The sequence below is a fragment of the Chenopodium album genome, chromosome 13 (genome assembly GCF_948465745.1).
Source record: "Chenopodium album chromosome 13, dcCheAlbu1.1, whole genome shotgun sequence".
Classification (NCBI taxonomy): domain Eukaryota; kingdom Viridiplantae; phylum Streptophyta; class Magnoliopsida; order Caryophyllales; family Amaranthaceae; genus Chenopodium; species Chenopodium album.
In genome coordinates this window covers 50,820,772-50,835,868 of record NC_137846.1, presented here as the reverse complement: position 1 = coordinate 50,835,868, position 15,097 = coordinate 50,820,772, and the positions used below count along the sequence as shown (strand labels likewise).

The window sequence follows — 15,097 nt, the reverse complement described above, 5'->3', positions numbered from 1 at the left end:
ATCTTACATGAGAAATTACAAAGAAATTGAATAACAAGCTATCTTTTTAACCATCCTCAACAAACAAGAAAAAGGGACCACTTAAGGCATGTTCTCTTCAGCTTAATTTCACTTCAGTTCAATTCAGTTCAATTCAGCTCCAATCAGTTCAGTTCAGATCAGTAAATCGGAACAGGCCCTTAGCCTGTCCTTTTCTTGATTGTTTATTATTAATAGGTCAACGGATAATTATCTATATACTCAACTAGTTCGGAGAATTATCTATACGACTAAACATGAGATATTGAGGTTGAAGGTTTATATTCTAAAATATATATTGTGCTTCCTTTATTTCAATTAGAAGAACATTTATCATATATCTGTTTTAAATTTTCTTTATTTTCCAAAAATAATACAAGTACAACTTGCAATATGCAGTGTAATGGATACTTATCTCCTATAGTACTTTGTAAAAGCAAAATTATATTTCTACTTTCTAGAATTTGAGAATTACTATTGATAATAAATATGTGCCAACTTCAAAGGCTTACATTTTTTTTTTTTAACAAAAGATTTTATTAAAGAAAAACAATATTATAACCTAAACACAAACTAAAACAAGAACACATAACAACCTAAACACACTAAGTACCATTACAGGAAGATCAAAGAGAACACAATACTGAAAAGGTCTTGCGGCAACCCAATAGTTACGGAGCTCGGACATCCAAGAAAACCGAACCACATCCAAACTGTGGACCAAGAGAAGCCGAATGAAGTGAAACAGTCGAGATGGACCAATAGCGCAGATCACAAACACTGAAAAGAACCCAAACTGGCAATGATAGCGAAGGGAACTCGAGATGGAAATTGTTGGGAGACGGAAGAACCCGAAATAAGCACCCTGTTGCCGAAGAACGGACCTGTGACACCATTCCACTCATAGGGATCGAAAAGCATAACTGCATCCTACGAGTATGGGAACAAAACCTATGACTCTATGAGAAAATGTGCATCCAAGGTTCTCCTCTTGCAACTCTACCAACAGAGAATGCAAGAAAATGGAGGACTTCGCTTAACCCAAACATTAAAGATGAGTAGCCTCCTTCAAGATATTGATTAACAGCGATGACTGACCTTGTCATCACCCAAACTAACAAAGGGATGATAGAAAATGCCTGAATGCCCATATCATCCCACAACCTAGCAACAAGACTTACAAACCAAACTCTTCCCTCAAAACCACACTCCTCCTGCAAATTCCATATGTAGGGAAAACCATCCACTTGCGCAAATAACTTCCCCCCTGGAACACTATTTTAATTACCAGGGGAACACATTCACACCTCGACAAGGCTACTAGTAGGACCACCCACCCGACAAAAAGAGGATTGCTTAATCTTACAACCCTCAACACCCACCAACAAGGCTCCACAGACCACGACAACACTTCAAAAACTTCCAAAACTAGAACTACTCTATGGAACTCTAACTCATGACCAAAGAGAGAAAGAGATTTATTTAACAACAAAAAACCCAACAACAAAACATACCACTTATACAAAAACAACATAATTAAACAAAAGCAAATTAAAACCAAAACAACAACTTAAAGAAAATAAGCATGCAAACTAGCATGAGAATAGAAGAGCAACCTGATAATACTACTTCGGCAGCAACCCAACCCAACACTAAGGACAATCGTTAACGGCAACGCAAAAAACCCCTCACTGAACCTAACCTTTGGATACGCGAGGAAACTCTAACCTTAACTTCACCTTTACCGTCGAGAATTAATTATCGAAATTCCTTTCGACGTCAGCGTTAAGACTAGCCTTTGGTTCTTGATTCGTTGAAGCAAGCCACAAAACACTCGACGATGAACTCAGCTAACGAAACCACGACCGAAGAGGAGCTCCTGAATTCTACACAAACTGACCTAAAAAAAGAAAAATTAAAGCGAGGAAGGAAACAGAAGGCAGGGCTGGGCTCGCTGGAAACGGTTAGGCGAAGCCCACCAGTCGCCGGCGAGCAAGGTCTGAGAAAGAGGGGGGCGATGGAGGCGGTGGAAGATAAGGACGGGGGTTAGAGAGAGAGAGGGTCGTGGGCTGAGCAAAGGCTTACATTTGAAATATAATGGATGGATGCAATAATAACTTTAGAACATGACCTATTTGAGGAAGTTTAAAGGGAGTATTGTTATGCATAAACAATTTCATAATGAGGGGTAAAAGGTATAATTACATGTAATGTATATTCTGACTTTAGCGTAGTACTATTAAATGATTAATAGTACCATTGGGTGATCAAATAGTACCATTGGATATTTAATGGTACTATATATGTATGTAGTGGTAATATATATGTATTCAGTAGTACTAACAACGTGCATATATAGTATCACTAAGCATGTTCTCTTCAGCTTAATATTAGTTCAGTTCAGTTCCTAATTTCCTTATCTCATAAACAGTTCAGTAAATGAGAACAGGCTCTAAATAACCAATGGTATTATATAAGCTCTCAATGGTACAATTAAAAGTGGTTCCACTTACCTATCTATCTCTCTCTCTCTCCTTTTTCTCTCTTCCATGTAATTTTTAATATTTTAGTATTTATTATGCATTTGCAAATACATAACAATACTACATTAGTACTTCCTCTGACGTATTTTGGGCTATACTATTAGAAGGAAGTAGAACACGTATTATACTTTCACAACCTCAAAAACTTATCTTGATTAACTTTGTCCTGGTGGCGATAGCATCCCATATTCTTTTGTGCTTTGAAATGCTGACATCCATTGCGAATAAAGTAGATTCTCTTCTAGCCAGGTTTTTCTGGGCTAATAGGGAGAACAAGGGTATGCACGTACTGGGTGAACAAGGAGACAATGCATCTTTCGAAGGGAATGGGGGGACTTGGAATTAGTAGTTTAGGTTCATTCAATAAAGCCCTTTTGATGAAGCAATCATGGAAAATTAGCCATAATCCACAATTGCTTCTTTCAAAAGCTTGCTCAACACGTTTTCAGTCTCCACTTTGCAAAGGAAGTCTGGTTTCTCTACAACACAAAGATTACTCGTGGGGCCGGGTATGCGGGGTCGGCTGTAGTTGGAAGTTAGGTAATTGGAAATCTATAGTGGCAGGGAAAGGTAGACGAATGGTGAGTAAGGTGCCAGAATTCAAGTCTCATGTTACTTTATCCCGGGCTAAGAGATGGAAAGCAAGTGATTTCATGACACCCTTGGGTAATGGGTGGAACCATGCTAGACTGGTTTCTTGTTTTGAGAGGGACGATGCGACTACAATTGCGAGTTTGGAATTACCGAATCAGGACGCGGAGGACTTTCTGTGTTGGCAGTACCATAAATCTGGCAGCTATACGGTTAAATCTGGCTACGCTTTCCTAAAACAAATATCTTTAAGGTTTTGTGGTCTCTCAATATCTTGCCTAAATGGAAGGTGTTTATGTGGAAAATGTTATCAAACGGGATTGCAACAAAGAGTAATTTGAGAAGGCAGGGTATGGATATTGATATTAATTGTGATTTATGTCGGTTAGGTGATGAAGATTCACAACATTTTTTCAGATTTTGTAGATCTGCAAAGGAAGCATGGAGGGGTGGAATTTTGCATATCCACTCGGAAGCAAATGCAGACCAGCCATCTTTTTACTGGATTCTGTACTATATCCAGCTAATTTTTGGCCAGGATGGAATTAATGGTCATTGGACCACTTTTATTATAGCCACACTTTGGGGGTTATGGGTAGCACCAAATAATAGAATATTTGGATCAACTAGCAGCAATCAAGGGTCAACACCAGCTAATATTTCAGAAGGCCTAAGGCAACAAGGTTTATTTGCGGAAGGCTCAGGGAACAACCTAAGGTGGTTACATCCTCCGGAAGAGAATTTGGATCACCCACCAGGTTTTTTGCGAGCTATTTTACAAAATGATGGCAGGGAAGGTCCTTTTACAATGCCAATACTAGTAGATGGCTCATGGAACAAGCATACACATAGATCGGGAATGGAATGGTGCCCAGCGTTTACATGGGAGGAGTGGCTTACGGTTTGGCTCAATCGGCTTTACATGCAAAGATGAGATGAATGCATGTCTTGAAGGTCTACGATGGGGAGCAATGCGTTTACTACATGCTATCACAATTTACACGGATTCTGATTCTCTGGTAAAGATGCTCAAGGTGATTATTACTCTATATTTTATCTTTTAAGGTGAAGATGACATAGTTTTATTGATTATGTTTTTCAAATATATATCATTGAATTAATACAATCACAGATGTCAGTCTTCGGTGGACGGTTGATAACATTCGCCGAACTAGTAAGGCATTTTCATGATGTAGCCAAGTTCAGAGAGATCGTGTAGACAAGGCGCACATCCTTGCAACCACGGCTAATAATAGTTTATCTTCTTTTAATAATGTTGTTTAGTTTGTGTGTTTAAGCTTATGTCAAAAAAAAAAAAAAAAAAAAAATTGTAATACTCTTAATACAGTAAAGATTGGTTGATATTTTGACAATCCATTTTTTTTAAACAATTATTATTTGTTTCATCCCCCCCCCCCCCCCCTCTTTTTTTATTACTATTATTTTGTTTCATTCTTTTTAAGCATAACCACCAAAGGTAGATAGGAGGTTGCTACTTGCCTTTCCGATTATGAACTTAATTAATTTATTATCCTTATCGAATTATGAACCTACAATTCACTATTTACTAATTGCACTAGGTTAGCTACATTATGGGTCATGAACACGAGAGTTTGAATTCTATGTATCTATTCTTCTTGCCATATTCCTATTAAGGACCACATTGACTAAGTTGGTTTAGCATCTCCTTGCTCCTAGGATTTGGCATTATTTATTTCTATGACATGTACATTTTTTTTGAAAGATGACATGTATATATTTTTTTTTTTTGTTGGACTTTATACTCGTGATTTACTAGTTATTCAATCTATACATGCAATAAAATGTGTCGTCTCACATACATATATTGTCTTGTTATCTAACACATGTAATTAACAATAGAACAAAAACTTTCATGGTCAATGACGATTTGATTAAATTTTGATTGTATTATTTCAATGATATACGAAGTATATTTGAAAAAAACATAATTAATAAAACCATGTCCTCTTCACCTTAAAAGATAAAATACAGAGTAATAATCAGATTTAAGAGCAACTAAGTTTTATCAATAAACAGTTTTGATATGGAGAAAATATGTAAAATTTTGTTTTAGCCGGTAAAATCGAATAATAGTTTCCCTTTATAAAAACACAAATCTAGTCAATTAGTAAAATCTGTTTTAATATGTGGAAGTCAATTATTTATATTAAAATTGATTGTAATATTCAATGTAATCGGTAAAAATAATTACAATTCGCGAGAAAACTTATGAAGAACGAAAAAATAAAATTTCTAATCAAGCATCGATCTAATTAAGTCAATCAAACTATGTAATCAAATGTGACATCCTAAATTTTGAAATCCCTTGCTTTCTTAGATTAATTGAACATTAAGCAACATAAGGCTATCAACAAATTAATGTTGTACTTTCTTCATATATAAAACTCATGATGTTGATACTATTTGGTCACCACAAACTGAAATTCATTCCCTAGTCAAATCAATCTTACCATGATGACTTTTCTAATACCTAAGAATAAATTATTATATGAAATCCAAGATATTATACTAGTTTAAGCAATAATTATACTTGTTTAATCAATAATTAATAATAATAGAATATAAAGTTTAGTGTCCTCTAGGCAAGTATAGCGTTATCCAAAGAACAAGTTGTATAAATGAAGGAATTAAGAAATGAGTAGCAAACGTGTGCTTCAAAATGTCAAGCAATCTGATTTAACGTGGTTGCATTGTTGGCTCTGATGGAGACTAAAACATGATGGAAGGTCCGACCATGAAGGCATGGACTTGCCCCCTTTTATGTCTTTGTTGGAGCCAACTATGTCACTTGGAATCTTACGACTATGTCACACTACAACTGATTAGAATTTGGAACGGTATGTTTTGTATATAACGAGTGTTTTATACTCAACATACTACACATTTTGTTGCGTCCAAATAGTATTAGTAGTCGTCAATTGTTTCTAAAGTTGCTTTTTATGTAATTTGAGATTATCGAAACGTGTGTATATATGTCGTTATATATATTGTAGACATTATATATGTATATAAGTTTATGCTAAAAAAATGATGATTTTTGCTCGGTCATTTTAAAAACTTCATATTTTACAGATACATATCTATACTATATATTAAAAGGCGTTATTAAAAACATAGATGTGCCACGTAATTCCTTTTTTTGTTGTGCCACGTCATCTTCCCAACATCTCATGACGCAACATCATCCCTCAATAAAAAATGTAAGGATGGGGAGGATCGAACCCTTAACCTCTTATAAGAAAGATAAAAAAAAATTATATAAGTGCAAACCACAAGGTTTAATTAAAAAAATATACTAAAAAAAAACTCAATTTTGGCATGACAATGACAATTATATTTTTGAAAAACCTTTTGAAAAATTTATTTATTACACGTCTACAATAGTAGTAACTCAGGGCAACGCTCGAGCTATTAACTAGTTATTTACTAAATTTTAGTATTTTTTTTGGAATTTTTTTTTTAATATATGAAGTATAAAATAGGTATAGGGCAGGATTACCCTAAAATCCAGATCCATCCCTCCACCTATAGCACGTAGGTAAGTGTAATTTTTATCCTCATTTCCGCCTCATGTCATCATCAAACAAGCTTTCACCCATCCCCACCTAAATAGAGTTAATACATACAAAGCAAGGTTCTACTAAAACTCATTCCATTGACATCTCTAAGGGCTCTAATATATAATAACACGACTAGATAGTCTTACACAAGACCTAGATTATACTCCATATCATTTTACTGTAATACTATTGGTATCCAAAGTAATTATGTCTAGCATAAGATCAAGAGGAAGATTTATGAAAAGTTAAGCCGACAAGATCTACCAAGGTCTTAGGCATCAAAGTTAGTACACTACGACTTTTAATTTACAACTCCAAACACCCAAAATTAATTATTGAAAGCATATTAATTATATATCTTAATCTTTGATTATAAGAAATCTTTTACAGCACTTTCTCCTCTAATCCTGTAAGCCTCTATTTGGTAAGGCTAACAAACATGTGAACTATGTAAGCATCCACTTTTAATTTTGCTCAAAATTAGAAAGTTGGTACTTCAATTCGTCAGCTGGTGCTTTGTTGCATTCTTGCTACTAATTTATCAATCTTTTCTCTTTTCCTTTTTTGTGTAGCTTCTTCTTCACCTTTCTCTCTCCTTATTTATGCCAAACGTATTGCAGTGAATCATTGTTATAAAAAGGGTATCAAAGGCATATGATTAATTGAGCTGTTTTCCATGTCCTCCTTGCTTTACTACTCCCTTTACCCTGAATCAGTCGCACCACTTTGATTAGCATATGATTTTAAGGCTCTGTTTGGTATTTAGTTGGGAACTGATTGATATAATTTAGTTGATTTGACTAACTGGTTATATTAACTGATGATTTGACTAGTTGGTTGTAAATAGCTGATTGTGTAAAAATGTTTGATAAATAGCTATTAATTGTTAGCTGTTTTAGTGTATTTAATAGCCAAAAAGCTAATTGTTCAATAACCTCATTTCATAAACTTCTTATAATGAACCTCTAATATATGGCACAATAAACTAAAAGTTCTCCAAAAAGCCTTTTACAGTAGTGTTTTTACTATATATTATTTGATTTAGTAGTAAGAGTTGTATCATAACCTTAAATTTTGAAATTTTGTACTGCATAAGTCATTTGAATTGTGTAATCTATCTTATCATTATTGCTAATTTTCTCCCAGTACCTTCTTCACCTAATGAAAAATCTGAATAAATTTTCTTAAGGTTCACATCAATGCATTCACAATCAAACCAACCTTTTTGGGAGTCGTTTTGACGTTAACATCTTGTCTGTCTTAGGTATTGAGGGGCCAATTATATCGGAAGATCTAAACATAGGTTTTTGCTAGTTCAATGTCACATTGATTGACCACCTTTTGGAGTTATGCTTAATTGCATACTGGTAATACGTAACGTGCCACCACATTATGGAACAAGAGGTGCATGTACGTACCTTAGATGGAGATTGCGATGTATAACGACTAGAATCCTGTAGATAAAGATTGCAATGTACTTCATATTACCACTATAATCCCTTTCTCGATCAGCCAATTACCTATATATTAGTATATATATTTGGAAATTTTGTCTTTGTTCTGTATAAAGATGGCATTGGATTGAGTTGAGATAAGACAAGGTATAACTTGCCACTTAAAAATAATATGGCACACATAAGAATGTAGTATGAACGAAACAACACAATATTGTGCGTGTTGAGTCATGGACCACATTTTTTCTTCTTCGTAAAAGCACATCTTAACATGACTAAATACGCTATTGGGTCATGCTTTGATCATCCATTTAAAAAGGCATTATACATAGCTAGTGAGCTGGGCCGTGGACTAGCCCACAATTATCATTAATCTTAGTTTGAATTACTTTACGGATAAACCCTATTGGAATTAATCGTATATATATTGGTATAATCTATTACAATTTATCTAGAATTTGTTATATACACCCGGGTGTACCGTACACCCAACTAATTTAAGGTTAGTTTTTGCTCGTCATTTGATGATAAAATGAAAAACAATCATTAAAATGAGACCAAATACTCATGTGTGTACGGAACACGCGGATGTATATAACAACCTCTTCAATTTATCTCCACTAACGTTTTAACTATACACCCAATTCATTTTGATCCGCATTCAATTTTTTTTGACAATAACGAATTTTAAAGATCATGTTAATAAAACTTAGTTCAGTTTCTAATTTAGAATTCAGGTCGGGTTATTTTTTGACAAAAGTTCAGCCTGGAGCACAAGCTAAGCAAACCGTAAAACCTAAAAAGGACTGTAAATATACGTATCAAGCTCTTGTAAAACCGTTTCTTTCTGAAGTTCACACTTTAATATATATTCTTATTTATTCATTGGACTTAGGATGTTACTAAAATATTCAAGTATACAATATAAACCAAGTCTTATCCTAAAGTTTTTTTAATCATCTCTTGGTTTTGTAACCACAAGAATAAAACAAAATTAGATTCTCTAGTTTATGGAGTTAGTTACATAATGCACTCTTTATTATTTTTTTCTCTAATTAAAACATTATTGTAAAAATGATTATATTCACTTTTGGGCTGTTTTAGTGCTATTTGGAGCAATATACAAGTTACAATTTGTATGTATGTAATGATTATTCCAGCTGAAAAAAATGATGATTTGCACCTTTTGTTTTATTAGAAATTGAATATATTTAATGTTAGTTGACAATTAATATTTCCCATTAATTAGATGATGATAAATTAAATTATTGGCCTTTTCTTGTTCTAAAGTCTAAGCAAAAATCAATCTCATGTTTTTTGCTTGTTTGCTTAATTAGTGTTTAAACAAAGCCCATAAGAGGTTGATGGAGATGATTACCAACAAAAGGGTTTGCTTAAAGTTGGCCCAAAGTTGAATGGAAGTATTTTTTATGTAAGCAAAGTTTAACAACCCAAGAATACACCTACTCAAAAGTAAGATTAACGGAACTTAATTAAGTATGTTGCTAATTGAATTGTGAAGGTTTGATCCACATGTACTCTACCACACTCCTTAATCACTTTGTGAAGTTAGAATTCCCATGTATGAATGGCATCTTTAAACTCAACACAACTACTAAAAAATGTACTTGTATAACATTTAAAAAAGTCGATATTCTGATACATTTATTATTGATAAAGTTGAGTTGTATATCTAGTTACAAAGCGGTTGTCACAACTCACAAACAAACAAAGCTCGAATGGATAATGAATCACGGATCTGAGTTCCACAATAAGGGATCCTACCCAAAACATAATTGAAAAATACATTGAAAAGAAGCAAAAAATGGAGATGCGGGGTATCGATCCCCGTACCTCTCGCATGCTAAGCGAGCGCTCTACCATCTGAGCTACATCCCCTGTTGATGAGTTTATCTTTTTTAACGGTATTTATTTTGTAAAATCTTTTTTTTTTTTTTTTTTTTAAACCCAGTAATTATATGGTAAATACAATTTTTTTTTTTTTTTTTTTTTTTTTTTTTTTTTTTTTTTTTTTTTTTTTTATAGATAATGGTAATACATTTTTGTTCGAATACTATTACTGTATTTTTTAAAAAAAGTATTTGATTTTTTTTTCCCCTCTCTGTTTTATGATCAATAAAAAATAAATATAAACTTGGTAACTCTAGGAAAAAGATGCTCACCTTTTTATGACTCGATGAAATATGTAACATTTTAAAGAGGGAGCATATGACACTAGCTACAAATCATTCTATAAATAAACAATTTTCTCCATAATATTGGTGAGATTAAGGTCTCCCTCCATACTATGGACGAGTCTATGATACTAGTCATGCTACGTGGTGGGCAAAATGGAAGTTAAGTGGAGTGAGTGCCATTGCACATTTGCACTTGCACTGACCCAAAGTGCCAAACAATCCCCACTTGGCCATACCCAAAGTGCCAAACCTGTCTAGTAAATAACGCCTCATTATACCCAAAGTCCCAAAAATCTTATCATAATGGACTGATACAAGTAATTTTAATGTAGGAAGAAGAAATTAGTGATGTATTTACTGATTAGCTAGTTATTAAAGGGTATGTTTGATAAATGACTTTTTTTTCGCTTTTGATTTTGAATACTAGGTTTTTTTTTATTGTTGTTATTGGGTTGTCATTAAGTTAATTACCTTTCTATACCCTTAAGGTCATTTTGTATGAAACAATTGTCACCAAAAATTTAACTTTATGGAACATGTTCATTAAGAGCCAACATTTAAAAAGGCAACACAAATAGTTAGTTGTTAGAGATATGAGATATCGATGAAGCCATTCTATTATCCCTTTCACCCTAATTTATCATTAGTCAAACTAGCTAAGAGACGCAGCTAACAACCATTACCCAACTGGCAAACAAGACTAAAGTGTAAAAGTCTATAAGAATTTACACCTTAGGCGTGGGTTCGAAACTTGTCTACATCATATTGCACATATAGAAGAGCACTTAGGGAAGAAAAGGTGTTTGCGTTGGTGTTAGTCTTGCTTTCTTGTCTTTAATTCATCAAGACAATATTTGAATTCCAATTATGTTACAAAATTGGTTTTTATGGAATATTATTGATCTATATCTTTGAGCTTAATTCTTTAAGAACCTTTTCATTGTTGATTCCATGTTTGTTATGTGTTTCTTGCCAATGAAACATCGTTCATTGTAATAGAGGTAACAAGAACAAAAATTCAACAGCAAACTTTAGAATGTAAGTCCACTTATTATATAGGAGATTTCTGATGAAAGGCCTGGAAACAAAGAAATTTCATCTGTTTGAACAAGTCATGTATATATGTGTTTCTTTTTTCGGCCGCCTACATTCCAGAATTTGGCATACCTTGAGCTTATTGCTTACATCTCCTGGTTAGATCTGTATTCATATTAATGGAATATCTATGACTTCTTCCCTTTCGTCTTTCTTCCTTGTTCAAAAACAGAATCAGTAGCAAATGTGTTGTTTGCTACTGATGTGATCAGACTGATGACAGATACATGTCTGCTGAAATCCAGAACTCTGTATGCTTAACATAAGTTTGTTTTTCCTGATGTTTACAGAAACTTCTAACAGCAGTTCTGCTGCTAGTATAAACCTCGAAACGAGTTTGGGTTTACACTGTTATTACATTGAATTGATCTAGGCCATCTAACCAACTAACCAAGTACTTGTGCTCTTTTGGGAGCTTCTGCAGAAATTGTTACACTTTCAGAGTTTCAGCAGTTGGATACTGCAGGATAATTGGTTTTGCTGAGAAACAGTACACTCGCAGATTCGCAGTGCAATGTTGCTCGAGCAATTTGAATCTAGTTTTAATCAGTTCAATATAATCTTAATGAATGGAATTGTCTTCAGAAATTTCTGTTTCCTGTAGTTAGTTACTTCTAACACCGGTGTGTTGAGAAGCAAGTTGATTAAGTCAGAACCAAAATTTCCCCTTTGTAATCTACACTCTTCATTTAAACTTCTCTGCATTACCCTGAAAAAACAAAAAACAAAGAAATAACCCATAACATTCAGTTTCCAATTAGTCCTTTTTAATGTTTCATGAATGTCAGCTCTGCATCCTGTCATTCTGTGAGTTCCTACTGATGTTTCCTGTTCCCCGGCCCTGTTTACTGTGAGTATTGCATCGATACACATAATTTTAACTAAAAGGTTCTTGGCTCCATAAAAAAAATGTCTTATTATGCTCAATTTTTCTTGATGTGTTGTGTGTTTCATCCACTTACAGAAATACTGAACAATTCTCAGTCTGAATCATCACCTCGACGAGTAGGACTAGTTGATGATTTCATAGGTATTTTTATCTCTAATATTATGTCATTTTTAACAGTTACCTCTGTCTTCTTCCAATCCGCGTTCTCTGGCAACTCAATCCTTCGAACAAACCCATGTTCCCACCAATGACTACTTTTCCAGTCCCTTGCCTTAGGATCAGATGATTGCTTCCATTGTCCACTAACTTCAAGTATCTTTCCCTTCTCCACACACACCTGTACAGAATCTTCTCCTACTCCTGCATAAGCATACCATTTGTGCTCATATAGTTAAAACATAAGCGACTATACAATCGAGTTTTTGTATGTGTAAGATTAGCAGATCTTATCTAACATGTTAGCAGCTTAATCAATCAAGGAAAAAATGTTCAGAAATTCAGAAAAACAAAAAAGAACTCACCAGGCAATTCTGCTTTCAGTACATACTCTTTATCATTCTGAGTCCAATCAACCTGATTATTTCCAGAAGCTCTTAGAATAGAGAGCAAGACATCAACCTCAAACTCCCACAGAGGAAAAGCGTCAGAAGGATCGAAAAACTTGCCAAACAACATAGGACTAAAGAATGATCCATCACCAAATACTTTACGGATTGCTTGGTTTCCTTTCGATAAGAAAGCTTGGAAAACCTCTTCTGTAAGGGGAACGATCCATTTATGTGGTGTTCGATCTTCAAGGTGAACGTCGATCTGTCTGCAGCCAGCCATCATCACAGGAAGTTGTGTAAGAACCTGAGTTTGAGTATTGAATTTTGGTACTAACTTTGTTTTAGAGTGTAGTTTTAGTTTTATTCTTCTTATAGTCTTGAAGGAAAATCTTTTAGTAAAGTAAAAACAGAACAAATTCCTTTAGAATCTTTTCAGGAATTTAAATTAAAGATAACAGAATACTTCTTTCTCCATCAATTTCCTCTCATTAGCATGTCACAACTTGTATTACTGGCTCTCTGATAAAACTAGGAAATAATCGGAATTCCCTTTGTTTTCGCCGTGCTTTTAAAGGTTTGATTAACGTGCACACATTTCCATATTTGAACACTCAAAGGGTGCACAACATTTCACATGTTGCTGTCTCCACCTCTTGTAATTGTTCTGTTTCAAAGGGAAAAAAAAAGCTAGAATTTGGACCTCTTTTGTTCTTTCTGCTTAGATTCTCTAGTCTCACCTGTCAAAATTGTTAATGTTATAGTCATAAAATTAAGACAGACTGCTTAAGTCCATCTATATATAAACATTTCTCAAGGAGATAAAGCACGCGTTAACCATCACTTGCTTATAGAAAGCAGTTTGTTGTTGAAAGTAAGTAGAGAATTTAAATGGATCCAATGAAGGTACCATATTCTTGGATCTTGGCAGATATTGTAAATTTCATGGTTAATCTAGTAATCTAAGTCTTTTTTAGCCGGTAAATGTGTTAGTGGTTGTACTTACTATTTTGAAATAATGCATGAGGTTTCTTTGAAAAAGATTCATCAAGGAAAATACATACAATGTTAATGATAATGCTATATGCCTATATGACTCAATCACTTAGTGCACTAAAAAAATTTGATGCAATGAGCAAACAGACACCCTTGGTTATTACGAGTGAACCTGGCTCTAGGTGTATCCGAGTGTAAGATAACTTAAGTATTAATCCATGCTTTGATCAATGTTGTTATGCACACAATTACGAGCTTTTTATTATTTTTATAATATTATGGTAAAGTGCAGTCTTATGCTATATGTGATCATCATGAATGTAAGCATGTATAGCAAACATACATTGTGAGAACAGAATATTTTTCATAGACTTTTTTTTTGGTGTTAGTGATGAGGCATCTTCTCGCATCTTCAGTTACTTTTCTCGATTGAAAATCATGTAATAAAGAAATTGAAGCATGATATGGTATTATCTCTTGATTTATAGCATCTTAAGAGTGCTTTTAAAAAAGGAGGGTTTGGATCAATCTAATAGATGCTTTGTCTTCATGGCCTAAAAAGAACGTTATTATTGCAGTCACTTTCTAAAGTGGTTAGTGCACCACCAAAATATTAGTGAGATCATGGCTAAATAGGTAGTATTCATCATAGAATACTTTTTAGCATATAGTATGACTTATTTTAGTGGAAATTCTTTTGGAAGATTTGTTTATTGTGCTCCTCTTCTACGTAGCTGTACTTTTACACTTGGATTGATTGCAAGATGCATGTCCCTGTTGGATTCCTCGGCACGTACCTATGTTTTATTTTATTTTTTTAAATAGTACCTCGCCTTGTACTGACTAATTTGGATTGGAGTTGGGTCAGGTTTCAAGGAGAAACTCGATCTCTTGCTACATGTTTCAGTGGGGGTTTTACCTACAGGTATACTTAACCAAGTCATTAAATGGTAATTTTTCTTTTGTTTCAAGCAGTGCGTTTCTGGTGCGGCTGATCGCATTATGCGGTAGGGTGCCAAATTAGCAAATGACAAATTAACCCCTCTAACCAAGTAACCCCTCCAACCAAGTAATCCCTGACCAGACCTAGTAACCTCTGACCAGACCAATTAACCCCTGACCGGATCTAGTAAACCCTGATCGAACCAAGTAACCCCTCAAGTAAC

The 15,097-nt window shown here is 34.2% G+C and overlaps 1 protein-coding gene and 1 non-coding gene across 3 annotated transcripts; both read right to left on the bottom strand.

Moving 5' to 3' along the window:
• Nucleotides 1-10,034: 10,034 nt before the first annotated feature.
• TRNAA-AGC (transfer RNA alanine (anticodon AGC)) lies at nucleotides 10,035-10,107 on the bottom strand. Its single transcript has one exon. It is a non-coding gene; the product is annotated as a tRNA-Ala (tRNA).
• A 1,415-nt stretch (nucleotides 10,108-11,522) lies between these two features.
• On the bottom strand, nucleotides 11,523-13,345 carry LOC145576835 (21.7 kDa class VI heat shock protein-like). Of its 2 annotated transcripts, XM_081634543.1 has the most exons (3): nucleotides 12,912-13,344; nucleotides 12,572-12,750; nucleotides 11,523-12,210 (listed from the first exon to the last, which is right to left on the bottom strand). In XM_081634543.1, exons 1-3 carry the CDS (start codon nucleotides 13,219-13,221, stop codon nucleotides 12,187-12,189), a joined length of 513 nt encoding a protein of 170 aa, XP_081490669.1. In that variant the 5' UTR covers nucleotides 13,222-13,344; the 3' UTR covers nucleotides 11,523-12,186. The 2 variants fall into 2 exon arrangements, with proteins under 2 accessions (XP_081490669.1, XP_081490668.1); XM_081634542.1 differs by lacking the exon at nucleotides 11,523-12,210 and having other exon boundaries at nucleotides 12,377-12,750; nucleotides 12,912-13,345.
• Nucleotides 13,346-15,097: the final 1,752 nt, after the last annotated feature.